This window comes from Rissa tridactyla, chromosome 3, assembly GCF_028500815.1.
Source record: "Rissa tridactyla isolate bRisTri1 chromosome 3, bRisTri1.patW.cur.20221130, whole genome shotgun sequence".
NCBI classification, from domain to species: domain Eukaryota; kingdom Metazoa; phylum Chordata; class Aves; order Charadriiformes; family Laridae; genus Rissa; species Rissa tridactyla.
The window spans coordinates 116,800,126-116,827,951 of NC_071468.1; the positions used below are offsets into that span (position 1 = coordinate 116,800,126).

Below are 27,826 nucleotides of genomic sequence, written 5' to 3' on the forward strand. Positions count from 1 at the left end.
CCTAAATGACTGCCCGATTGGATCTTTTTTGTAACTAAGAATTAGTTGTACTGTGTGGGAGCGCTAAAGGGCCCAGTCAGGGGCTGGCTTCAGTGTGCCAGAGACTATTCAAACCATCAAGAAAAACATCATTTTTGCTCCACAGATTTTACAGTCTATTTCTAAATCCATGACTGTTCAACATCAAGTTGGAGAGATACGCGTGCAGAGTTTTGCTCACCCTTCTGAGGAACTACAGGTAGAAGAAGAAAGCAATTTGCCTTCAATAGAACAATTCTTGCTGAAGACATTTTCATGTGCAACAGAGCTCATCGGTACTTTGACATGCTATAATATGATTCTTTCAAACGTTCTCTAAATCTAAAGCAAAGTTCCTCAAATTGCCAAGTGATGAATCAACTCTAGGTTGGATTCCCACTCCAAATGGAAATGCCCTGCAAAAAGTACATTGAACTTTTGAAAATAAGTTTTCCTCAGGCGATGTACCACTATCTGGTCACATTTTTTTTCCTGGTAAGTTGCCCGCCTTATTGTAAGGTTCTTCAGAGGAGTGTAACACCGGTTTCCTTTCCAGTTTATCCTTTGCTTTTGAGGAAGCAATCTCTGTCACTCCTCAGAAAGTGTCAGAAAACAGTGGTAAGAACTAATAATACCAAACAGCAGTGTAATTTCCTATGGGGAAAACATATTTTCTACCGGTAATTATTGCCAACAGCAATCTTGGAAATATCATATAACTTATTGTTTAAAACATCAAACAGAAGGAACTGCTTAGTATCAAGAATGACTAATGCAGGAACATGTGCCTCCACACTTGCACACACACATTAGCTAAAATGTTGTTTACAGGTTTACAAGATGTAAACATTGACTTGGGGTTCTGCTTCAGTTTACACTTGAATTTAGAATGAAAATATACTGCTTAATACATAACCATGATTGACACAAATAGGCAGAAAAAGCTGCAATTGTTATGACAGACTTCCCCAGTCCGCTTGGTATTAAAGTTGTAGGAAGACGAGAACTATACGAGAAAATCAGTCAGCTGTGCTTGAGAAGGCAAAAGGAAAAAGTTATTCAATTATACTCAGGTGCTTTACAAACAATACACACTTTGTTGAGGAGTGCGAAAAACACTCATTTACTTTGTGTGATGAAGCACGTGCAGGTGAAGCGGGGTGTGTGATGGAAACTGCAATGTCTATGGACTTAATCCTGCCTTGAGTTTCCTGCCTTGAGTTACTTTGGAACAACTCTCACCATCTTCAAATGGCAGAACCGTCCCTTAGCTGGAGAAATTCACCTCTAGTTTAAGGTCTCACATATCCTTGCAGATGGCTGTGGTGATGACATTTCTTTTATGGCCCAGATTTTTGGTCATGGAAAGTGTCTGCTCTCTTATCCTGCAAGAGTGGCACAGAAGGCTCTGCTGTAGGTGGTGCTCAGTGGCCAGGATGGACAGTGTCTGCAGCAATTTAGCATCTCCACACCGTGGCTCCTGCCTGAGCTCTACTGGGAAATAATATGCTGTTCGAGACAAGGGTTTATGCATGTCAGTAGCTATATGGAGGCCAGTTGAAGTACTTTTCTGAATTGGGACCTGACACTGACTCTCCTTGAGGAACCCTGATGAAATTCAGTAACTGGACCACCCATCCTTTGAACAAGGTGAACTTCCTCTCAGGTGGAGTGGCTTTCATTGGTATGAAAGGTGACCTTTACAGCACCCTTCATTAAACATAAACCACTGTTTATAAAGCTCATTTTAAATACCCTTGACCCTTGCACCATACACTTGACCACTGCACTAACTAGTAAGCAATCTCCTGCACCAGAGTTTGCTCAAGATAAGCCAGCATTTCCTTCCCCAGATCCATGAAGACTCTGTAGGCTTTTTCTCCTTGTCAATATAGTCACATTAAAGAATTAGGCAAGGGAGACGGTGAGCGCTGGTGGACAAGAAACCGCAGCAAAGCTGACTGCAATATTGTTTTAGATGACAGTAGGAATTACATCCAGACCAGTGTCCCCTTTAGGCGCATGGAATGACAGGTATTGCATCAGTTAGCAGCTTTGAAAATGTCATTTTCCAAAAAAACCTTATTCCAAGACACAAATGCTTATAGTTTACCCATGGGTACGGATTTCGCGGGTGTTTAAGTGCTTTGCTGGGACTGCGTGATGAAAGAGTTCGACGAATCAAGCTAAACTCCCAACCAGTAAACACAAGTTGTAACAGAGCCAGGAGCTCTACTTCAGGTATTCCTTGGGGGAGTTGAGACAGACACCTCTGAGACAAAAAGCAGAAGGGAATCCTTCCCCTGAATTCAGGGGGCTTTGTATTGGGCCCAGGGCAAATAAAGTGCCAATTTGCAGCCGACTATCTGGCACTGGCTAACACAAAGCAACTGTAGCTGCTAGCACTTAACTGGCATACACTTATTTTCAACGTCCTTTCTGCTTTGTTGACGTTACCCCTTCCTTTTTCATGCCATTTGCAACACATCACTAGACTCGCTGCAAGTTCGTGAGAGTAAGTCGTATCCCTGGGGACGAAACTCCACCAGGGGTGAATAAACAATCTCCCCTTCCCCAACCGAATCCCAACTGTGCCTCACATTTCATGGAAATGATCATCAGTCCCACTATCAAAACATTCACGCCTCATGAATAATATTTATGATGGGAGTTTTTTTGTTGGGTTTTCCCCCCCAAGAACAAAAAGAGGAATAATTAACAGAAATAAACCCAGTGAGAAATTTCCACATGATTACTATTATTTTCACAAGGCTTTCACAGGAAAGTAAAAGCTTTTGCAAGTAATAAAAGTCCTTGTTAAACATCTTTCTTTCTTTTGGAAATGGGGTAAATTAGGAAGCAGATTGACTTTCAAAAATAAATAGGACTATAAATACATAAAAGTCATTGCCTTCCTCCAGTAATTTAATATGAGCATCCTACTCCGAAAAAAGGAAAAGTTTAGTTCAGTCACAGAAAGAATAAAGCAGATGTGAGGTTTTTCCGTCAGCTTAAGTGCTGCCTTGGTAAGGTGAGTTGTCCGACTACGTTAAACAAACATTTTAGTCAGGCATCACACAGGAAAATAAACAGTAGCAGAGGAAACATGAAAATATTAAAGACTATTATTCTTTGGCCCCTTTTCCTGCGAAGCAGGTGATAAAATATTACTGTGTTTCCACAGGTAAGGAAACACGCTCTTAAACACTTTGCAGAAATACATCTTACGATCATCACTTAAAACGTCAGAAGTGGATAGGACTCAACTGTGACAGCGCACAGAAGCCTGCCGAGAAACTCTGCAGAAGCAGAGATTCAGCGCGCCGGGTCGCACTGCCGGGCTCCCTAAAGCAGCCTTCTGGCCCTTGGCGGTATCGGGCAGTGGAAATTCAGATGGAGGGAAAAAAACATCGTGTAAGAGACAGCTGTAGAATCACCTGATTTCAGGAAAGATGATGTCTCTTGAATCCTAATTAGTTAGATGCTAGGGAGAGGGAGGGAGATCATCTGGTGTGTCATTCTGACCCCCTTCTGCCCCACTGGGAGCCAAAGAACGCACACAGGAAGAAGAGAGGAGACCTGCTGAGCTCCAGCCTTTTTGCTCACCTGTGATACCCTACGCTACACTGTCCAAGTTTAACACTATTTACTTTATGCAGATGTAGTTTATGTACCACGTCATCGCTTTCAGTTCTCCGTGAAATTGTGTCTAGCTATATATCAGTTTTGGGCCCCTCGCTACAAGAGGGACATTGAGGTGTTGGAGCGTGTCCAGAGAAGGGCTACAAAGCTGGTGAGGGGTCTGGAGGACAAACCTTATGAAGAACGACTGAGGGAGCTGGGGTTGTTTAGCCTGGAGAAGAGGAGGCTGAGGGGAGACCTTATCACCCTCTACAACTACCTGAAAGGAGGTTGTAGAGAGATGGGGGCTGACCTCTTCTCCCTGGTGACAAGTGATAGGACGAGAGGAAACTGGTTTAGAGGTTTAGAGGAGGTTTAGATTGGATATTAGGAAACATTTTTTCACTGAAAGGGTTATTAAACATTGGAATAGGCTGCCCAGGGAGGTGGTGGATTCACCATCCCTGGAGGTGTTTAAAAAAAGGGTAGACGGGGCACTTAGGGACATGGTTTAGAAGTGGCTTTTGTCAGGGCAGGTTAAAGGTTGGACTCGATGATCTTAGAGGTCCCTTCCAACCTCAGCAATTCTATGATTCTATGATTCTATGATTCTATCATGTCTGAAATTCTCTAAGTATTTAATTATAAAAGTAGAAAAATATCCTTGAAATGATTTCTGCATTATAGCCGTAAGTTATCTAAAACTTACATTCATCTGAAGAAACAAAAGAATCACTTTTTACTGCCAGAGCTTTGACTTCAGTCAGTCTGGAAAATCAACTTGAAAATGTACTTGTCTAACTTCAAAGATCTGCACAGTTGTCCAGTGGTGAGGGGGGAGGAAAAGCTTTTATTCTCCTGCCCACTATGAAAAAGGTAGGTGTGACATTGCAAGGTGCTCCCTGAAATCCTTTGTGGTATCAGTTTCTGTCTATAATGCACTTAAAATGCAATTAAAATGCAGTGCATGCACATCAGCCCGTCTGGCCAATGTGGTTTATGGACGCTGCTCGTGACTAACATATGCACATGTATTTCTAAGGTTAAACTCATGGTTAAGCAGGTCGAGTAGATCAACTGTTGCCCTGGGATGTAGGTCTATGTACAGTTCTGCTGCCGATCATCTATGTGATGCTGGGCAATAGCTTGTCTTGAATGTCAGGTTCTTTTTAAAATGTGCTAGTACAGTGTTTGAAATAATAAAACCTAGATGAGAATATAATGCGCAACTGCCCCTCGGCCTTGCATGCCTCAGTGGAGAGTGTTAGCTCCATTCAGTATGGAAGCCTCTGCCTTCCATGCTTAATTTAGAGGTGCTCATCATATCTTCTGTTATTTTTAGTTCAATTTTGATTTCAGTGCAAGAAAATAACACCATTTTAATTTAAAAACAAAGAAAGAGAAGTAAACTAAATTTTAGCTGTGCGGTTATACAGCTTTTAAAAATACTCTTTAGGAGGCAAAGCACTCCTATTTCACCATTTCAGGTGAATTCATTTATCAACTGCTTATCTAACACTTTAAATGCTATATTTTAACTCTGAAAACTATGAGCAGAGTAGGTGGAGGGGCTATTGACTGCCATGAATACAACACCACGGACTGCCCTTATCCAAGTATTTCAGTTAGATGGGTATTTCTACAGCATTCGAGTCCCAGAAAAAGAACTCTCCAAAAATTTCTCATTTACTTGTCAGGGAATGGCTGTGGAGATGTAAAATGAATTTTCAAAGAAAGCAGGAAAGAAACAGGACTAGTTTTCTAGTGGGACTCTTACCAGAAACCAGCAGCTGTAAATTCTAATGCAGCCAAAGCATGGGATATCTGCCTGTCCTGGCGGCACGGGAAAGGCTGCACGGACAATTCAGATCATGTTGTTTTCTGCTGTCTGCAGCAAAACGAACAGCCGGTAGATACAGAGTGGGATTTATCCTCTCTAATTTTAAGTATCTAGTAGAGAGAGGTATCGGTATAGAGAATTAGTGATCTGGAGGCTGTGATTCACCTGACCTGCTTTAGATGCCAACTATTTGGATAGCATGATGTCCACAGTGGTCAGATGAAGATGACCCATAATGTCATATTTAAAATCTCTCTGATTAAGGATTGGAATAGAAACAGATCTCAAGACACAACAACTCCCAGGGTCGGGATAATTCAAACCCAGAAATAAATTTTCCAGTTAGCTCCCTGGAGATAAAATTTTAAAATAACTTAGTCAATGTAAAAGCTTAAGTTCCATTTTCATAGCAACAGGAAGGAACAGAGAGAAGTAGCTACTGCTGGGAGACAAGCCCCAATACCTCAGTCAGGTCTCTCGCTTCCTATGCAGTCCTGTGGGCGCAAGAGTGGAGTGCCTGAAACTGCCTTAGCCCTTTTTTCTCTGTAAAATGCGGGAAATGTAAACACTCCACGTGATATCTGAATGTCTCCACACTTGGAACAAGAGAAAATTCGAATCCAACCTCTGCAGTTTAATCTCGGTTTCTTGTCTTCTTACAACATCTCTTGGACACTTAAAATAAACCGGAAATCTACTGTCTCCAGCCGGCATTTGTGTGACAGCCTAAACCCAGCCAAAACGCTCATTTTAGGTTTCTGAGTCCTCTCCTTCCCGACCTGGATTGCAGAAAGCAGATCTGCCCCTGCCGCAGATCGCCGTGCTCCCCTGCTCCCCGAACAGGTTAAACAAACAGGGAGATTCCTCCAGGGAAGTCACAGGTTCAAGATCACAAAGGACGCACCGCGTTTGGGCCAGTTGGAGGTTTTTTCTTGCTATTGTGCTTATCTGTATCTTCACTGTCATCCAGACGTTCACCCCTGACCCGCGAACCCGCCTCTCGAAAAAGCCTCGCGGTGTTTACCCATTAAGTAATGTCTGTGCTTTTGTGGAAACTTTACAGAAACAAATGGAGGAAGTTTGCCAGTCAAACGGCTGGACAATAAATCCTGTCCCATGTAGATAGAATGGTTTACTGTCACTGTAAGTCTGCTACTGGCATCTGTCACCAAAGAAATGTTTACAAATTTCAACGCGCTGGAGTGCCAAAGTGTTCCAGCACTGCCAGGTTGTACATGATTTGTAGAACAACCACCGCTGTGCTAGATAGGGGTATCCTTGTTTTGCTAGCCTGAATAAACAGAGTGACAATGTTTCAGATAACTAAGGTCATTAATGTCCGATTTTTCTGTCCATTCATCTCCTAGGCTCATGAATACCAGTACCCAAATGCTAGTTTGTTCAATGTAGTGCTGTTTTCTGCCCTAAGGTATCTTTGCTAGAAGTTTAATCCAGGTAGGCAAACTGCCTTCAGACCTCTTTGCTTATTTCTAATAGGTCCTTAATTATATATACACTATGTCTTCCCATCCTTCCTTACAATCCATTTTCTTTACGGTCCCTGCCGTCTCTCCTCTTTCTGCGCTATTTCCGCTTTGGGACAAGACATTATATTATGTTACCCTTCTGCACAGCGCCATCGCAATGCCTTCTGCTGTGTGACTCGGGCTTCCAGTACCGTCAACTATAAAGTCCGGACACTGGGAAGACAGGTCTGGATAAGAAGCAGGAGCAAACATAATTTGAAACAGTGGGATAGAGAGGTAACATAAGTCTTCCTTCACTGACTCTTTCAGCTAAGGGCCCGATTCTGCTGCCACTGAGCGGAGCTTTTCCCTCTCCACGTCAACAGGAGCGGCACTCGGTCTTAGAGTTCCGCTATAATTAAGTTTTCAAATCTCATTTCCTTTCAGAGGAGAGAAAACATTGTTGTGACTAAGCTTTGGATGTGGTAACAAATCCCTGGCAGGTTGGTTTGTTTTAACGGACGTATTAGTTTTAAGGAAACTTTTACCATCTTTTCTGCCCTTAATCACAGCTTTTATTACAATTACAGTAATGCAACAGATGTACATGCCAAAGGCAATATGTGTATTTTTAATGAGTTGACATGCAACCTTCCCGGAGAGGAGAAACAACTTTATTTGCTGAACGTTTCTGAACCATATCTAGCAGTTTATTAAGGAACAAGGAATCAATCAGAAAAACATTCACCACAAATTCAGAGGCTTCAGTAACTCACAGATGAGCAGTCCCATAAGACAGACTCGTTTGTCGTGCTAGATTTAGTGAATTTTTGCTGAATGGTTACATTTTCTATTGTCCGCAAACAATACAAGACAAGGTTAACGGGCAATATCCGGAAAGCCCTAAAATTATTAATCCACACATGTGGTCCTGAGTCACTGGGCTGTAAAACATCGCCAGTTTCCAAAGATGAAACCAAAGGGAAATTCTGCTCAAGAGAGATGATATCACAAGCCCAAAGGAACTAGTTGCATCAATAAGGCCTATTTATGCAAGTTTTACAAGACATTGGCTCACAGGGGGTTTCATTCTGGTACAATGAATTCAGTCAATAAACTGAGCATAGGCAGAGATCGCACCCTGTGAGTGAAAGAGCCTTCAGCCTGGTTTCTTGCCTGAATTTACCTTACAGCTTGGAGGCAGATCAGACCCTGGTGCACACAGAAAACTACAAGAGGTTGACACGCACGCATCAACCGGGCTCCTTCCCCTGGGGGCTGAAGAGCTCGGAGAGTCAGGCTCCAACAGCAGCACACAAAATCCGTTCTGGTAAATTATTCCTGCCACTGCTGTGGTCTGGGCCAAAGGGCCCGCACAAACAATGGCTGGCCATGCTTTTTTGGAGGTTAATGCAGGCCAAGGACCATTTCCAATACAACCCTGGATGTGGATAACCTGTTTTGAAGGTAAAAGTTTATCTGTGGGGACCAGAGAAGGATTCCTGGCTTGTGGAGATGTGACCTCACAGACCTTCACATACCTTTCTCCCAGACTAAATTATCAAAGGAAGAAGCCTGAAAGCCCAGTGCGTGTATAACTGCATGGTTGCTTTCTCCTCGCTCATCAGAAAACTGACATAAATTAATAGGAATTGAAGCAACAGATAATATGACCCCCATCAGAAGTTTACATTATCAACCGGGAGCATGATTTTGTCAGGCACCGGGTGCCGCAGCAGAGTGACTGTTGTTACGCCAGGTTTGTACAACAGAAACGGGGCTTTGGCGGTAAGAACCCCCACTGGCCATCCCGCTCCCAGCCCCTCCACAGTCCCACTGCGAGCCTCCAGTACAGACCAACACATCCACAGAGATCCGCCAAAGGCACAGGACCTCGCTGCAATCACCGTTACTCTGGCACATCTGTTTGGAAGATTAGTAGGTAACATTTAACTGATAGAAGGCAGAGCACAACTGGAAATGTAGGAATGTGTTTTTACTACTATTAACACAATCAAAACTTCCTTCTTGCTATTATTACCGTGTTAGCACGTCAATTCTATTCCAAATTGTTTTCAACTGCTAACTTAGCAAAATACCTGGAATATAGCACAATCCACGTTCTGGTTTTCATTCTAAACTTAATTTATCTGAAATTATTCCCTTTCTTAAAGCTGTTTCTCCTGCTATAATGTGCAAAATATGCATACAATATGCACTCGAGGAACGTTAATCTTTCTTCGTATGCTCCAAAAGGCGCTGAAATTCTTCTGTGCATAAAGTAACTTCTGTGTGTCTTTGTAGGCTGAAGGCCCTTTTCTGAATTTACCAATATTCCTACTCAGATGACAAAATCCACAGAGCTGGTTAAACCATAGCTTTAAAAAACAGATGCAAAGAACCCTTTGTAAAAATGATTACTGATTTATTTTCATCACCTAATCTGAATGAAATGCAAAAAGAAGACCTAAGTAACATAAACTAGATTGTAAAACCATGTTTTAATCACACGAGATACTGTTAGAAGTATAGATCGGTTTTCTTAAGAAATATATCCTTTGGGAATATATTTGGGAAGAAATATTCTTTGGGAAAATATTTTGTTATTCCCTCCCCCCAACTTTTTTTCTAAAATTGACTCATTTGAAATTTTCCTGTACCCATGGTCTTAATTTGAGAAAAGATTAAACCTGTCCTTCTTCAAAACTCATTCATGCTTTAGTATTAAACTTCTGCCTACAAAACGCCATCACCATTTACTACGTGAGAACGATACAAAAGTTGGTGTAACAAAAGGAAAAAGAAACAAACAACAGGTACTCACCAATGCAGTCCACGCTGAAGAGATTCACGGAGGTTGTTATGGAAGATTCATCGCAGGTCTTCATTCCTCGCAGAGCAAACCGCACCAGGGAGGCTTTGACTCCCTCTGGTAGAAAGGAGAGCAGGTAGACGGGCATGTACAGAACGTACCGAAGTTTGCACAGCAAAGGGGTCATGAGCTTTCCTTGAGGGGACTGAGCCATGCGCTCTATCGTCGGAAACAGCAGCACCGAGCGAAGAACCTGCCAGGCCACGAGAAAACCACTGTCAGCAAAGTCCTACAGCACCACATCCCAGCCGAGGAGACTTGATTTATAAATGAGTGTCCGCTTGAAATGAAATTGGGTTTCAAGGTGCGTTGGCTTTCAGACACATTGGCAGGGCTTGCGGCATGCCCATGTTAAATTTTTTAAATGACTGTGCTGGTTTTGGCTGGGGTAGAGTTAGTTTTCTTCATAGTATGGGGCTATGCTTTGGATTTGAGATGAAAACAGCGTCGATAACACAGGGATGTTTTAGTTATTGCTGAGCCAAGGCCTTTTCTGCTCCTCACACCACCCCGCCAGTGAGTGGGCTGGGGGTGCACAGGGAGTTGGAGGGGACACAGCTGGGACAGCTGACCCCAACTGACCAGAGGGATATTCCATACCATATGATGCCATGCTCAGCAATAAAAACTGTGGGAAAAAGAAGGAAGGGGGGGACATTTGGAGTGATGGTGTTTGTCTTCCCAAGTAAATATTTACCCATAATGGAGCCCTGCTTTCCTGGAGATGGCTGAACCTCTGCCTGCCCATGGGAAGCAGTGAATGAATTCCTTGTTTAGCTTTGCTTGTGCACGGCTTTTGCTTTACCTATTACACTGTCTTTATCTCAACCCATGAGTTTTCTCGCTTTTAATATTCCAGTTCTCTCTCCCATGACACCGGGGGGGAGTGCATGAGTGGCTGCGTGGTGCTTAGTTGCTGGCTGGGGTTAAACCATGACAAAGACGAAGCAACGAAGAACGTGGTTATGAAATGCTTGGGTGTATCGGTTTTGAAAGAAGGGCCCAGGAGCATGACCACAGCCCCTTGCTCCAGGAGGAGGTGACCCCACCAGAGGGCAGCAGGCAGGAACCCTCGCTGCAGACCAGGAGGGCTTTTTACGTCACCAAAGCTACACTGCTTTTTATTTCATCTGGCAAACTATTTTCTCCACGTAAACCAAACAACCAAATTAAAAGATGTCGGCCACCGTGACAGTATCTTCACACTTTGACAACACATGGGGTTTTTAATTTGCAGTTCAATATAGGTAAATCTGGTCAGAACAAGAGTCTAAGCACACAGTCCCTTCACTAAGATGTGTACAGTGGTGCACGATATCGGATTTTATATACTGAGATAGACATATTCTATAGCTGGTAATTATTTTATGTTATGATAATAGAATACACTGTAGCTTTAAAATAGAATGACATTATTTAAAAACCCCACCCACGTTAACCGAAAGGGAATTGATAGACTTACTCTCAATTACATTTCAATGTTAAGATCAAACAAATATTATAAAAGGATACCTGCCACTTTTTACTGGAAAGTAAAAACATATTACAAGGACTCTTACAGGAAAACCCGTCAAAGACACATGACTACAGTACCTAACGGAAGTACCAAGAAAGCAAAGTAAGAGAGATTCTGGATATTACATAATTAGGTATAAATTGCTGTGCTTTGTTGGTGACTCAACATAAATAAAACAGATGTAGTTATATACATCTGCTTACTGCACATATTCTACTTATTGCACAAATTAGATTGATATTTTAGTAAAAAATATTTTAAAATAATTGCCTTTGCTGTTAAATGAGACTCAGCTGATGACGACCAGCGCCACTGGTCTCAGCAGCTACCCAGCGGCAGGCAGGGCATGCCACCCAGAGACGCTCACAAGGTCTGGGCACTGTAACGTAGCACAGAATCATAGAATCACAGAATCGCCTGGGTTGGAAGGGACCTTTCAGATCATCTAGTCCAACCATCAACCTAACTCTGACAAAAACCATCACTAAACCACATCTCTAAGCACTATGTCTGCCCGTCTTTTAAATACCTCCAGGGATGGTGCCTCAGCCACTTCCCTGGGCAGCCTATTCCAATGCTTGACAACCCTTTCAGTGTAAACTTTTTTCCGAATACCCAGTCCAAACCTCTCGTGGAGCAACTTGAGGCCATTTCCACTTGTCCTATCGCCTGTTACTTGGGAGAAGAGACCGACCCCCACCTCTCTACCCCCTCCTTTCAGGCAGTTGTAGAGAGCGAGAAGGTCTCCCCTCAGCCTCCTTCAGGCTGAACACCCCCAGCTCCCTCAGCCGCTCCTCACAAGACTTGTGCTCCAGACCCCTCATCAGCTCCGTTGCCCTTCTCTGGACACGCTCCAGCACCTCAGTGTCTTTTTTGTGGTGAGGGGCCCAAAACTGGACACAGTACTCGAGGTGGGGCCTCACCAGTGACGAGTACAGGGGGACAATCACTTCCCCAGTCCTCCACAGTGCAAGCAGAAGAAATTCAGGAAATATCAGTAACTTGCCATCCTGTACTTTCTACACTATTTTAAAAGTGGACTTTGAAAGTGCTATTTATATCTATTACAGAACTATTTTAAGAAATCTTTCTGCTTTCCAGCTGATACTACTTTAGTTTTAGACAAAGAAAAATACATTCTCAGGGAAATCAATCCTGGGCCTCTTTTTATTAAAGGCAACCAGCAGCTGAAGTAGAGGAATGCACGACTTGTACAAAATTATATGGTAGTTTTGTGATATTTCAGCTAGGAGCTGAACTCAAACTGTTGTGATCTAAAGCAGATTTGACCCGTGTTCCCAGGCACACATTAATCCTTTGACATTACAGTTTATAGATACAGGATTAGTTGCTTGGAGTGCTCTGCTAACCGCTGGGGAAGCTGCTGAACCTGGGCGGAAAAAGGACAAACCAAGAAAGCTGTAACAATGACCTGTGCATTCCTGCATTTTTTATCGGCACACAAATTGAAAAGATGGTGGTAAGGTGGAGGATAATTTTCTTGAATTTCTTTTTTAATATTTTGCAGATAATAATAGAAAAATAGAAAAACTTGTATTTTTTCAAACACTTATCAACTATTTCTTAGTTTATTGCTAGATTCCTGAGCCAGGATTCTGAAATGGGCATTTGCCTGCAGAATCGCCTGAAGATGTAGTTCCATTTCTTTGCAATACCACTGTGAAAACAACAGATTTAACATATTTTATTATAATGACACACGTTTTCATGAAAAAGTATGTCGTATTTGTATCTCGAAATAAGTGAAGTAGAAATATACAGGTAAAATGAAGGAAATAAATGAGATTCAAATGCTCTTCAATTTTCTTTTTTACTTTTCAATTGTCAGGACCCTATCTATGTGCAATTTACACTAGCTGAAATCTAGCAGAGGGCACAAACTATATTCAAGTTACAACTTGCAGAATAATTATAAGACCAGTCATTCTGAAGATGGGGGACATCGCCTATCATAAGCACCAGGTATTGACACACCTATGAATGCCACGGTACGTACCGTTAAGTAATGTGTAAAGGTTAATGACCCTTTATTTATGGAAAAACTTCTCATATTTAACAATAGAAGTTTATTGTGATAACAACCAGTCAAAACACAAAAAATATTACACGTATCTAGAGAGAGAAATCCAGATTCACCTGGTTTAAACTGTTCCCAGTTCAAAGGCCCGTGTTTTTTATGGGCTAAGCCCATGGCAAGGCAGAGAGCTGGGCAAGTAGAGACGCTAGTCACAGAGACTTGAGCGGATCTGGGGATTTCAGAAAGTTGGCCAGTGAATCTACTGAAGGCAAACACGCCCTGTGCCCACAAGTCACTGAGAGCTGCGTGGGTCACATCACCTCCCCATGCTGTGCTTTGGTTGACCTGATAAAAATAGTACATGTATTCTTTACATTATACTGGAATTGTCACTGTTGATTGTTGTGACAATAAACAATATTTGTAAAACTGTTATTCAACTTATTTAACAGTTATTTATTTAACATGCTATTAAATTGCAAGATTTCAACACTTAGGATGACGCACACATTGAAGTTCAATGTGCAATTCATAGCTGCTCTTTGGGTTAGTCACCAGGCAGCTGCTTCTACTTTCATCATTAATTTTTAACTCTTTAAATTACACAGGGCTCGAGACCTGAATGGTTCAAGGGACTATAATACGATGCAGTGTCTCAGAAGTTTCAGATCTTATTAACAACAAAAAGCTATCATTATCTGCAAGCTCTTCACATAATTCAATGTGGGTGCCGAGGCAGCTCCTAGTCCCTAGTCAAGCAGTCTAAGCGACATGGTTTGGTTATGGTTTTGTCAGTGCTAGGCTGATGGTTGGACTCAATGACCTGAAAGGTCCCTTCCAACCTAGACAATTCTATGATTCTACGATTCTATATGTATCACTGAAAACATGAACAGGGCATGGCCTGAGCATGTGTCCAGAGAACAAACCAGCCTGAACCCTCAGGATGTTCTGCCCTTTATTCCTTCAACGCACACCATAGTAGGAAGGTGTGAGGACTTCTGGAGCTTCACTTTTGCCACTGGTTATATACTTTGGTGTCTAGAGCTATCAGTCCATCAACTTCAGGTACTTTTCACCTGCACAGTAGATTTACAACACAGAGGGATGAGAAACTACCTAATTCATAGGAAAAGTGAGCCCTCAAGGCAAAGAATATTAAATGCCCATTCCCGGAAAGCAGGGCATTGACCAAGGAGCTTTGTTCAGGCAGGATCCTTAAATGAGTACAATTCACTTCATGTGATTGCTCTCTACAACTACCTGAAAGGAGGTTGGAGAGAGGTGAGGGTCAGTCTCTTTTCTGAAGTAACAGACAATAGGACAAGAGGAAACGGCCTCAAGTTGCGCCAGGGGAGGTTTAGATTGGATGTTAGGAAAAATTTCTTCACCAAAAGGGTTGTCAAGCATTGGAACAGGCTGCCCAGGGAAGTGGTGGAGTTGCCATCCCTGGAGGTATTTAGAAGATGGGCAGATGTGATGCTGAAGCACATGGTTTAGTAGTAACATGGCAGTGCTATGTTAATGGTTGGAGTTGACGATCTTAAAGGTCTCTTCCAACCAAAACAATGATTCTATGATTATATCCCTGCTTCATATAAATGTTAAAGAATACAACAAAGGCTTCCTCCAAACTACTGACATAAAGAACATATATGTTCCTGTACCATTGGGCTTTCTATCCAACTTTTAATCTAAAACAAGACGACAAGGTGACAACTGAGTACCTTCAAGTCTTCACTGGATAATGGTTACGTCAACATGGTTTTGGATTTGCAGGAACAGTTGGAGGTTTTTCTTGTTTTGATTAATATGACAACAAAGTACAAAAAGACAAACAATTAAATCTACAACAGATTGTTGTTTATCACTGCACAATTTAATAGTCTCAACCGCACCAGCGAAGGATTTTTGCAAAATCTTTAAATGGTTTCTTTAGAAAAATGCTAAAAGTATGCAAATCAGATCAAGCCAAAAAAACCCCCAAAGTAATATTTTTCATTAATGCCTTCTACTGAAAGAGTTGAAATACATTTGCCAGCTACAATTTGAAGTTTGAGCGGGTAATACTACTTGTGACAGGGACTGGTAAAGGACGGCACTGAGGATATAACACAACGCTTACAAACTGGATGTCACTTACAACCAGTCATTCAAGAGCGACATGATTTTCAGAGCTGTTAACTCCTGTGACGCAAACAAGAGGAGCTCAATAATTTTGAAATCAGGCGGTTTTGATTATGCACAAGAAATGGCGGTTACAAATCAAGGCACCTCAGGTGTGTCCCTTCCTGAGGCCACCCAGAGACCTCAGCGGAGGGCCCGGAGAGAGCGGTCACACTGTGCCCCCTGCTCTTCACAGACAGTGATGTTTTGCCAAGAGAAACAAAATGGGAGAGAAAAGCAGGTGGGACATGAAAAGACAGACGCTGACTGACAGAAGGGAGCAGGAGCCATTTTAAAGATTTGTTTCAGAAAAGACCCCAAGTAGTTGAATCCATCAATTACAGCCAGGCTTTCTCAGTCCCTTACCTTGGCCCTCAACGGACAGACCGTCCCTGCCCATGACACCTCACGGGCATGTTCAGATCTCTCTACCAACATTGTAAACCAACAAGACTCTGACCCACTGAAGAAACTATCCCTCCTACACCGTCAGAAAGTAAAACGTCCTCAGAAATAACCCGCTGGCTCACTCTGCTTTAATGGCAGAAGCAGCAGTCGCTGAAGGCTCACATCGACTTTTGAGTGGGGAAGGTTCCGGAAAGTATTTGCTCCTGCTGCATAACCTGTTCTTAATCATCGGGGGTGCAGAAACAGGTAATATAATAATCACCAACAAAAAGAATATACGTCTCAGATTTTGCACCAGTTATGCAACTCGGAGCCCACAAGGAACACCAGAGATCAAGCCAGCAGGCAGAAGCAAGGCAGCGATCTATTATGTTTTATAACCGAGCCATCGTTCTGGTCGATGCTTGGTGAATCACAGAATGGTAGGGTTGGAAGGGACCTCTGGAGACCATCTAGTCCAACCCCCTGCCAGAGCAGGGTCACCCAGAGCAGGTCACACAGGAACGCGTCCAGGTGGGTTTGGAATGTCTCCAGAGTTGGAGACTCCACCACCTCTCTGGGCAGCCTGTGCCAGGGCTCTGCCACCCTCAAAGGAAAGAAGTTCCTCCTCATGCTTAGGTGAAACTTTCTACGCTCAAGTTTGTGCCCATTACCTCTTGTCCTGTCCCCGGGCACCACTGAAAAGAGCCTGGCCCCATCCTCCTGACACCCACCCTTTAAGTATTTATAAGCATTGATAAGATCCCCCCTCAGTCGTCTTTTTTCCAGACTGAAAAGACCCAAATCCCTCAGCCTTTCTTCATAAGAGAGGTGTTCCAGTCCCCTCATCATCTTGGTAGCCCTTTGCTGTACCCTCTCCAGCAGTTCCCTGTCCTTCTTGAACTGGGGAGCCCAGAACTGGACACAGTGCTCCAGATGCAGTCACACCAGGGCAGAGTAGAGGGGGAGGATGACCTCCCTTGACCTGCTGGCCACACTCTTCTTGATGCACCCCAGGATGCCATTGGCCTCTTTGGCCAATGAAGCAGCCAAGTAGAGTTGTGCAGCCACAGCCCCGCAGACCCTGCAGCCACAACGTCCCTGCTCCGCAGCAATAGCATCACTGCGTGCACGACGGCAAATCACAGGGCTGGAAAGAAAACGAGTGAGGCGGCTTTATGTAAGATTCCTTCAAAACCCTACGAAATGCAAAAGCTCTTTCTCTGTCAAAAGCAACACTTCTTTTGATATATTTTGGCTCATCCCATATATTAGTTTACTCTTCCTCTGTTGTGTTGGCAGAGGAAAAGCTATTATCTGTCAGGTGAAACCTAGTAAATTTTTGAAAGATAACGTAATGATGCACTTAATGGTAATCTACCGTTTACCCTTGACACGGAGTGCCACATCAATCACAATTTCTTTTACTAAGTATGCAGAAACCTGCAGGCAAAACAACGAGGGTCAGGGAAGTATCCCCTGCTTTATTACCACAGCTGTGCCAAGCAGATTTCCAAGGAAAAAACGAACCACACAGGACAAATCAGACAGCGTGGGCTTGAGCTCTCCTCTCACCAGAGCGGGACTTTCTGGACTTGGCCATTCACTTTGCTCAGTCATGAATTATGTATAATATAATATAGTATAGTATAGTATAGCATAGCACAGCACAGCATAGCATAGCATAATACACAATACAATATTATATATATATATAATACAGAATTATATTTTAAAACCGTGAGTAATTTCCTCTTCAGTTGCTCAAGATGCCATTTGGTTTGCTGTATCCGCAAGCTGCCTGTCACAGCTCGGTATCAACCAACCCACGTGATTTCATGGCAGCAAAAGAACTGAAGAGTGAACACAAGTGACAAAAAATTATTTCCCTCCTGGTGTGAATTAAGAACATACAGCATGCACTTTCTTCTGTTTTATCTTACAGATCTCCTGTGATCCTCAACAAAGGTTTGGGCATAGCAAATGGGCAACAATAGAATAAAGATCTCAAACACAGTTAATAGAAAATCTTATCACTGGAAATTTCCAAGTGCTTTATAAGAATTAAGTCCCACAGAGGAGTCTTACCATACTTATTTTATGGCTCAATAAATGGAAATTTAGGAAGTTACATGACTCCACATGAAAATACACATGGTGAAAGTAGAAAGATTTAAAACAACTGCCTGGTAATTCACAATCTTCTGCTCTAACCAAAGCTTACTTTTCTGGGTAACCACACTGTTTCTGTAAAACGAAGTGGTAAAAAAAATGTAAATAACCAGCATTTTGTCAAAACATTTGCATTTTTTTAGCATGAACATCATGGTGGCTTAGTTCATTAGCGGCTGCTTAGTTCAAGACAGTCTTCTGTTACCATCTTCTAAAGCCCGCTCCCAACTGCTACGAGGCAGGGGCACGTGCACTTGATTTCATGCTTTCAACTTAAATTTTCTACATTTCCTATTTATTAGTGCCCAGATTTTCACTTTGGCACCAGATTCATTTATTTTTTTCTGTTCCTTTCACTCCAGATTTCTCATGATGTTACGTATAATCTATGAGACTAAGTGACGGAAATAAGGATTCTTCTTTTAATTTTGTAAGAAATTAAACCCTTTGTACACGAGGAGCATAATTTGCTCCCTGCAGAGCTTAATTTGTTTTCCAAACAAAAGCACAGTTAGTCTGTGAACGTGCTGTTAAAATTCTAAATAATACGCGTACATTTTCTCTGATGGGCAGAAGAAATTCTTATTCCCTAGGAAAAGCAAACTTTTTGAGTGCCACTAACAGCATCGCGGCAATGTCTGCCAGCTCGACTTTAGTAGGGGTTATTTGAGTTTTCATAGCTTGAGCACAGATTGGATCAAGACTCCTGATCACAGGACCTTCTGGTAGAGTTTTCATAGGCATATTGAGGATGCAGCTAGGGATCGAGTTCTTCAAGGGAACGGGCACGTGCAGGGCTGTGAAGGCACGTGGAGGATGTGCGGACGTTCACAGGCAGAATTTCTCTGACAGTATCTGAAGAAATTATGGTTCAGTTGAGCAGAACTACTTATTGCCATCCTTAAGCATGCAATGACCCAGCCAGCTTTTTTATGTAGGTGAGAGCGCAGTAGCAAAATGCAACAGGATAACAGCAGAGAGCAAGGTGTTTAAAGATGAACATTATTTAAAAAGTCAGGATTATTTTTTTTTTTTGCTTTTATACAGACACATCTGAGATTCTCTGATCCTGTGAATTCAGACAGTAGTGCCAAAGATATAAAACATCAGTATGTAAACATGTACTTTTAAGGACCAAGCATAAAACCATGCAAGCAGTCCATAAGACCCATTTACCAATTTTGCATGACAACTTCTGTGTGGTTCCCTCTAAGGCATTAGATCTAGGTATTGCCTTGGGCTCATGCCAAGCCCAACACACGTGTACACACACACGCACACACACACACGTACGCCTACCACCCAGGTACACGCTTCTAAGTCTTTGCTGAGTAAATATAGCAAAACCTAGAGATCCCCATCCAGTACACTGGTTACATGAATATTAACGACATCCTACAGTAAAAGAGAAAATTCAAAATTAAACACAGTAAAGTAGGCTCATATGCACAGAGCTGAGCTATGACCAGAACAGGAATACGACAAACAGTTTTATGGTATCAGTACAGAAATAACCTAAGCTTTATCATATCAGAGTCCCTGATTACTGACTATCCTACGTGATTTTTTCCCCTTGCATACCTCCTGTAAATACAAAGTGGTGAAACTAGTAGAAAATTTTTTATCACCTACACTTGTGGCTTCCAGTTTGCATTGTAGCCTCCATCCTGGTAAACTAAACTGGGCTAGGACCTAGGCTCCAAGACCAAAACTTTTTATTATGTCCTCTGGCGTGATTTTGGTCAAAACCAGCCACCATGTTCCAAGACAATGTCTGGGCACAGGACCGAAAATAGCGCAGACCAAGAACTGTTCTTAATAGAAGACCTGTGCAAAGCAATGATGTTTGGGGCTACGGGGAAAGGAAGAGGTTTTGCTATTGGAATATAAGCTATATTGTGCCACTTGCTGTCAAGAGCCACATGATGGGCCCTGGTTTTTTTTATAAAGAAAAATAATTTAGATACTAGTTTTAGTGTATCTACCTCACTCAATCAGAAATACCTCAAACTGTTCAGAGGGATTTAATAATTGATTTTGTCATCCCTGGCAATTATATGCAGATCCTCCCTTCTGTTATCAAGACATCATTCATCAGATGCTCAGCAAGGAAAGAGCAACCTGTCACTAACTCGTCATGTCTTTACACACATACATGCTCATGATAGCTGCTGAAATCGCACCATGAAATGCTGTGGAAATGGATGAGAATAAACCTTTGCCCTTTTCAGAGCTCATTTTGTCTCACTTTCATCCAAGTTCACTCCTGGCCCTTAACTGAGGCGCCTAATTTAAGACTTAAATCACACAAGACTCTCAACTGAATTCAGTCACGGACAGATACTCAGAAGACGTCAAATGAACTGAACTCACTTTCTAGTAGAGTCTTCTGCTTCCCACTAACGATACAGAAGACCTAACATTTCTAATTAGGACCTTCATCATATGGAACAAAATAAGAACCCCCCTGTTTGCAGATCTGGTCTTCAAATTACAGAGAGGCAGTAGAAGAAGAGAAGCTAGAGGTATTTCATAATGACGGTCACTACCTCTCTTCTGTAGCTAGATTGCAGTTGGCAATGAATGTAGTGCTTCAGTACGCGCCAAACCAGCTTTATGAGATCCAACCTGGGTATCTGCTTCAAGATACTTAAGACAGTTTTTCCAAGCAGAAGTACAGAAAAAAAACCCCAAACCCAAACAAAAAAAAACCAACCCCAAAATGGAAAGGAGGAGTATAACAATGAGGTTCTATTTAGTTAAATTTGGTATCTTAATTATTCATCTCACAGAACCAACTCAGAAGCTACCACTATCTTTAAATATGCCCAGGAAAAACAATCTAAAGGATGAATGAGTGGGAAAAAAACAGGCAAGTAATACAGCTGAAAGGACACATGGGAGATGGTGAACGGCAAATGACATGCAAGCTTGCAATATGATACGGTGCAGAAAGCAAGTGAGAGAGAAGCTCTGCAAGTTAATGTTACGTATAGTGAGGAAACACATCGCAAATGCCAGAGGAAGCTCCATTTCCCTGGGAGACAATGCAGGTTGCATTCCGTACAACCGAAAGCCAGCCACAAATACAGCATAAAATTAATGAAGAGCTTGGATGATAAAATTTCTGGAGAAAGGAATATGAATAGCTTGGCAAAGTGGGAGCAAAAAGCCAACGGAGCGGACAACCATAACTCCACAAACTTTTAAGGGCTATAAATGCAAAGGATGCAAAATAATCACAGAATGGTTAGAGTTGGAATATTTTGGCTGGGACAAGTGACATAAGTAGATGTGATGGGAAGAAATGAAAAAATTCAAATGTTAAAGCAGGTATCAGAAGTCTGTGTTGACATCAAGTTTTATGCTGAACCAAGTTATCGGGCCCCAACTATAGAACCATCCCAACAGGAACGGTGCAAGAGAGAGAAATTACATGGATGTGACAGACACTCTCGATTTCCAAACCCAGAACATTGTGGCAGGACGCTATAAAAAAGTTAACACAAGGCCTGATAATGCTACTTACACATTCACTTCTCTCCTGTCACTACACGGTCCTGGGACTACAGCATATTACATACACTGACTAAACTAATCATCCAGGAAGAACGAAAACTAAATGTGTTGACTTAAAATGTGGTTGTGGTTTTTTTTCTTTCTATCCCTCCTTTGTGTAAATGGTTCCCACATAAAAAAAAAAAAAAATAAAAGAAAAGCATGTTTCAGTTATACAGCAAGCTGGCAGAAGCTTTGCAGAGTGGTTATGCCCAGGAAAGAAACTTATCCTTTCAGGAGAAAACCAATCAAACATTATCTGCAAAGTTTTTACCCCTCCTCCAGAAAATCAGAATGAAACACAAAGTTCAGAACGCTACAGAAAAAAATACTTCTCTCTAATTCAAAGAATTCTGGTAATAAAATAAACTTTTTAACACTCCAGCACAAGACTGATCATCAAACCCAGTCCACAACCATTCTGCACTTCCTTCCCATCAAGCCATAAGAAATCCGTCAGCACCCAGTGACATATTTTATGATGCTTTGGAAAAAGATCCAAATCCCCAAACCCCGACGATCCAGCACAGGATGAGAAGATGGCAGACTCACAGCACTACCACTGGCGTGGGCCCCCTTTTCTGATACGGAACTCATTAAATTACAATATTAAAAAAATCCCAGGAAAGGACTTTTTTTTTCAGCCAACTGAAAGTGCTACCAAAGCAAACCACAGGGATCAGTGCCAATGGAGGACTCCTTTGTGACTTCAAATCTTTGACGATTTTTATCGTGAGCATGTGAACGAGACACACCGGTTGCCATCTACAAAGTTTTCAGTGTTATGGGGAAGGCTGTATACACCGTCTACTTGTGGTCAGTCTTTACTGATTCCAAGGAAGGCAATCGAGGCCACAGAAGATATACCCCAAGCCAGGGAAAAAAGTATTTCTTGGACAACTATGGGAAAGCCCACAAACTGGAGTTAAGGTACCAAAATATAAGACATACTTTATACTAATAATTAAATTTCAGACGCATATATATATGAATGACATTTATGATATATAACTTAAATATATGAATTTATATAACTATACATGATGCACAACCTACAGCAATCATAACAAAGGTACTCTCTTACCTTTTTTTACAGTCTTTTCCATTAACCACTCATATTCACTAAAAATACGGTTTTCTTGCTGTTACTTATTTGGATGATTACTTGAATCTAATATTTTCAGGTCCAGAAACCAGTTTCAAAATTCTGAATTTATTTATAGCCATCTGATCCTATGTAAGTATTCTAATATAATATAACAGATAATTGCATAACAGTTCTATTTTTTCTCTGTATTTACTCCTTGTAATGTTTATAGAAGGCACTCATATACACATTTTCTGTTTAACAGGGTTAAATTAGCCAAGATATCCCGAGATCCTCCCATAATTTAGGTTCCCTATTATCTTCCTAGGCTTTCTCTCTACTTATTTCAGCCTGAATTCCTCTTTCTTGAACACAGCTGGCTAGAAATGACCTTGTATGCACTTGACAGTACTTAAGCTTTTCTGTCCTCTGAACCATATTATGCCGAACTAAAATACGTGTGAGTTCTCTCCATGGTGACCTATGTCATTCACCTTCACAACAGCACTGATGGAGACCCTTAGCCTTTTTCTGTATACTTTGTCACTCCACACATGCAGGGAGAAAAAACAGGCTTTTCTTAAACTCTATCTGTGCAAATATGACTCGGGAGATGTATAAGAAATAGTAAGTACAGAGAATATGATGATAACATTTTAAGTCCCTCTCCTGCACACCCAGACTTTTAATTCTTACAATATGTGTACAAGAGGCGAGGCTGCCTCCTTCAAGTGCTCTGCTGACATGGTTGTCTTCTCAACCTTCTCACTCTTGTTCCTTGGCCAGATTGTCACTCCAAGGTCAAACTAGAGCACAGTCAGCAAGAGCTGAGGCAGGGGAGAAGGGGTAGCCAAGCTCCAATCAATGTCTCCTCTAGAGATCTGCAAAGCAAAGCAACTAGAAATTCATAACATACTTTTAACAAAACAATATTGCCTTAATATTGTGTTGCATCACATCCTAAGCTCAGGTTGGCTGTGTGACAAGGGCTGTTTCCTGTTCGAGTGCTGTTTTCCGTTTATCTTTGTCTGATGTCAGGGATGTCTCTGCCTCTTGGCATCTGATATATTCTCCTTTGTTCATACTTAACTTCATGTTTTTATAGTTAAAATTACTGATAGTACAGCCTAATAGATTGGGATATTCAATTCAGTTCAATTCAATTCAATTCAGTTCAATTCAATTCAATTCAATTCAATTCAATTCTATCCCATCCATATTCTGGATTTGAACAAACGAGGCAAAATGAGAATTATCAAAGTGCGTGAGAGAGAGAGCACTCTCATTTCTCTGTGACCGCAGGTACAACCCACGCAGACCCCTTCTCACTGCATAAAACTGCAAGACTATTACTGACCTTAAGGGAGCTGGTCAACTTAGATATGTCTCCATCGCTTTGAATTACGAGAGAGAGAACTTTGGAGACAGCAACAGGCTGGATTCAGGGTAACACAAATTCAAACAACCACATATCCAATGTTTTTAGCTATTTCTATTTGGACATACACGTAAAGTATCAGCTATATTGATTCTTCAGGAAACAGTATACATACATACATAATTCCTCATACATTCCACAGAAAGTTTCTCTAAGAAGCAACATTTGGGATCTTCTTGAAAACCTCAGAAATGCATTGTTTCCAAACATTTCAGCAGCATTAACTTCTTTCAAGATACAGGGTAATGAAAGATACAGGACACAACGATATTCATCTTGTGAAGTTGCACATAATCTTCACAGCTTCACAGTACTCTACTGCGGTATTAACTGTTGCAAAATATAAGGTCGTATTAAGATGTGGGTTTTTTTAAAGGGAAGATTAAAAGTTGTATGGACAACACTGTCCTCAGTGATATTAGACAAAGTCACTATTTGTAAATGGCACATAAATATACGTAAGCCAAGTAACAGTTAATGAAATTCAAGAGGAAACTTCTTTTTTGTGTATGTTCGTTCATCCTTTCCCAACCATCAGTTTTCTTGTACCTTCCTTTTGAAATAGTCAAATGTAATACAATGGGCCACGACAACCTGAATTTTTATCTTTCCCCACTCTACAGGCTCATTCACAATGCCAAATCTTTTCCTTACTTTTCATGACTTAATCAGAGAAATATTATTATTAAAAAAACCTAAGGAGCATATCCTGCTTTCATACTCTGCCCCTGGTATATTCTTTGCCTGAGGTACGTCACCATTTCTGGGACAAGTTAGTCAAAGGCATTCTTTTAGCTGTAGAACATACACTAGTTACAAATAGCCAAGTTATTCCTTACTAATGAAATGCAGAAGCAAAATTAATATATCGAAGCACTTCACAGGCAGCTAACCTGTGCTGTACTTTTACACACTATCCTGGAAAAAGAAGACAGGAATAGATTAAGATACAAGTAGATGTTAAGTTTTAGCTGATGCTATTCAATGACAGGAAAACAGGAAAACTCAGCTCCCCAGATGATGGAAAACGTCAGGACTCCCTTGTGTACACCAACACAACTATGGGCAATTTTTGTCAGCAGCCAAGAGTCTCCTTAACTCAGCTGTGTACCTACCACGGCTTTGCTTCTACTCTATGTGGTACAAAGAGAATAATTTAGCAGAAAAAGCAATTAGTAGGATGCCTTGAAAATAGAAGTTAATGTATCTGTTCCACACCATCTTAGAAATTATACTTTCTCCCAGTCTGTCCATCTATCACTCATACTGACTTACAGTTTCTTACATTCAATATATACAATATTATCGTATAAATTACAGAATGACAGAATGATAGGGGCTGGAAGGGACCTCTGGAGATCATCTAGTCCTTCATCATCACCTCCTTCAACATCTGAATTTGACCCACTATATTCAAATATCTATAAAACACACATTTTTCAAATGAACGAAAACTTTTTTTTTTTTACTATTTTCTTTCAGATTATGCCTGATGATATAAATAGCAGGCAATATTCTCATCTGTTTAAAACACTCTACAGTGATCACAAGGTTTTCCCATGTCCTGGCACCCTCTTTATTTAACATACATTATCCAATTTTTATTTGAAGTACATCTTCAATGCCCCAAGCTTCAACTGCTTTCTGGCTGTTCCACTTGGACAGCAACAAAATTCAAGGAGCAGCGTTTTTTTAAATGTACTTGTATTTCAAACTGTAGCTTTTAGTGTAACGACAAATACAGAGCTGGGTACAATGATTACGTCCTTAGGTATGTACGCCTGAGTGTCATTCGCGCCAAGGTGAGGTGTGACTAAATTTATGTCTACTTTAAGGCCACTTTCCACTGACTGAGCATAAATTTGATTCTGAGCATTGTATGTTGTAATCCTGCATCCAAACTCATTGGAACAGACATACAAAGTCCTTTTAAAATGTGAATCACAATCAGGCTTCTGCAGTATTAACTTCATGTAATGTTATTAGGAGTATACTAAAACTTGCTCTGCGGAGTTTAATTACAGAAGAACTAAAATGGATTGAAAATAAGCCAGTAATTATCTTTCATTAGCAAAAAAGTGAGAGGCATGGAAATCTTGGTAGTTATCTAACTTCAGCTGCTAAGAGTAAGAAATTACCTTTGCCAACAGTCGTCACAAGCAGCGTAACCAAAAAGTAGAGCCCTAATCGTATAATCATAGAATAGTTTGGGTTGGAAGGGACCTTTAATGGTCATCTAGTCCAACCTCCTGCAATGAGCAGGGACATCTTCAACTAGATCAGGTTGCTCAGAGCCCCGTCCAACCTGACCCTGAATGTTTCAAGGTATGGGGCACCTACCACCTATCTGGGAAACCCGTGACAGTGTTTCACCACCCTCAGCATAAAAAAATTCTTCCCTATATCTAGTCTAAATTTAGCCTCTTTTAGTTTAAAACCATTATCCCTTGTCCTATCGCTACAGGCCCTGCTAAAAAGTTTGTCCCCACCTTTCCTGTAGGCCCTCTTTAAGTACTGAAAGGCCGCAGTAAGGTCTCCCCAGAGCCTTCTCTTCTCCAGACTGAACAACCCCAACTCTCTCAGCCTGTCCCCACAGAAGGTGCTCCAGCCCTCTGACCATTTTTGTGGCCCTCCTCTGGACGCACTCCAATGGGTCCATGTCCTTCCTGTGCTGAGGGCTCCAGAGGTGCACACAGGACTCCAGGTGGGGTCTCACCAGGTCAGGGTAGAGGGGCAGAATCACCTCCCTCGACCTGCTGGCCACACTGCTTTTCATGCAGCCTGTGATGTGGTTGGCTTTCTGAGCTGCGAGTGCACATTGTCCGCTCATGTCCAGCTTTTCATCCACCAGTACCCCTAAGTCCTTCTCCTCAGGGCTGCTCTCAATCCCTTCATCCTTTATTGCCCCAAGCCCAGGTGCAGGACCCTATAGTCTTGATGTCACTGATCAGCTCACTTGTGTTGGTGACGATCAGGTCGAGTATCGCTTAAGTACCTAACATAAGAAGTTATCCTCCATGCACTCCAGGAGTCTCGTGGATTGCCTATACAGACTGCAGCATGTCTGATATCCTATTGAATGCTTCTGGTCCTCTGTGATTCCTCCTGCTGTATGGCTGGGTGTGTGATCTTGCTCATGTTGAAACTAGTGGCAAAATTTCCCTCAATGTAATGGGCCTTAATTCTGCCCCATTAATAAATCCTGATCAAATGATTTATTTTTCAGTTATTATATATGACAGTCTACAGTCAATGTAGATCTCACCAAAGACAGAACATTCCCAGCTCTAGAGACCAAGACTCTCTTATCTATTCTTGGATAGACAGATGAAGACCATGGCTGCCGTAATACACTTATCATGGTAGTTACAAAATAACCTCTTGTATTGAGAAGTAAATTGACACCTTTGACAATTCCCGTTGTAATCAATACGTTTTCAATCACACCTTTCAAAACGTTGTCAGTATCTTCCATAATACCTGACTTCCAATGTTGAAACCTTTTTAATGGCAAGAGGAGAGGGACCATCCATACCTCACCTTACAAGTGGGTCATAGCACAGGAAAAAATTATCTGTTGTTTCACATTACTTGAAATATTTTCCAGTAAGAAGTACTCTTAGAATTTTTCCAGACAAAGTCCAGAA

At 41.6% G+C, this 27,826-nt stretch overlaps 1 protein-coding gene across 3 annotated transcripts in view; it reads right to left on the reverse strand.

The window, feature by feature from the left end:
* The window catches only part of LDAH (lipid droplet associated hydrolase), a 130,837-nt gene that overhangs the window by 33,906 nt on the left and 69,105 nt on the right, over positions 1-27,826 (reverse strand). For 2 of the 3 annotated variants that reach the window (XM_054194792.1, XM_054194790.1), the window contains one exon: positions 9,770-10,010. In XM_054194792.1, coding sequence (XP_054050767.1) covers positions 9,770-10,010 — 241 coding nt within the window. Of the gene's footprint in view, positions 1-1,241; positions 1,510-9,769; positions 10,011-27,826 lie in introns of those variants that run through there. The other variant, XM_054194791.1, reaches the window with a different exon arrangement.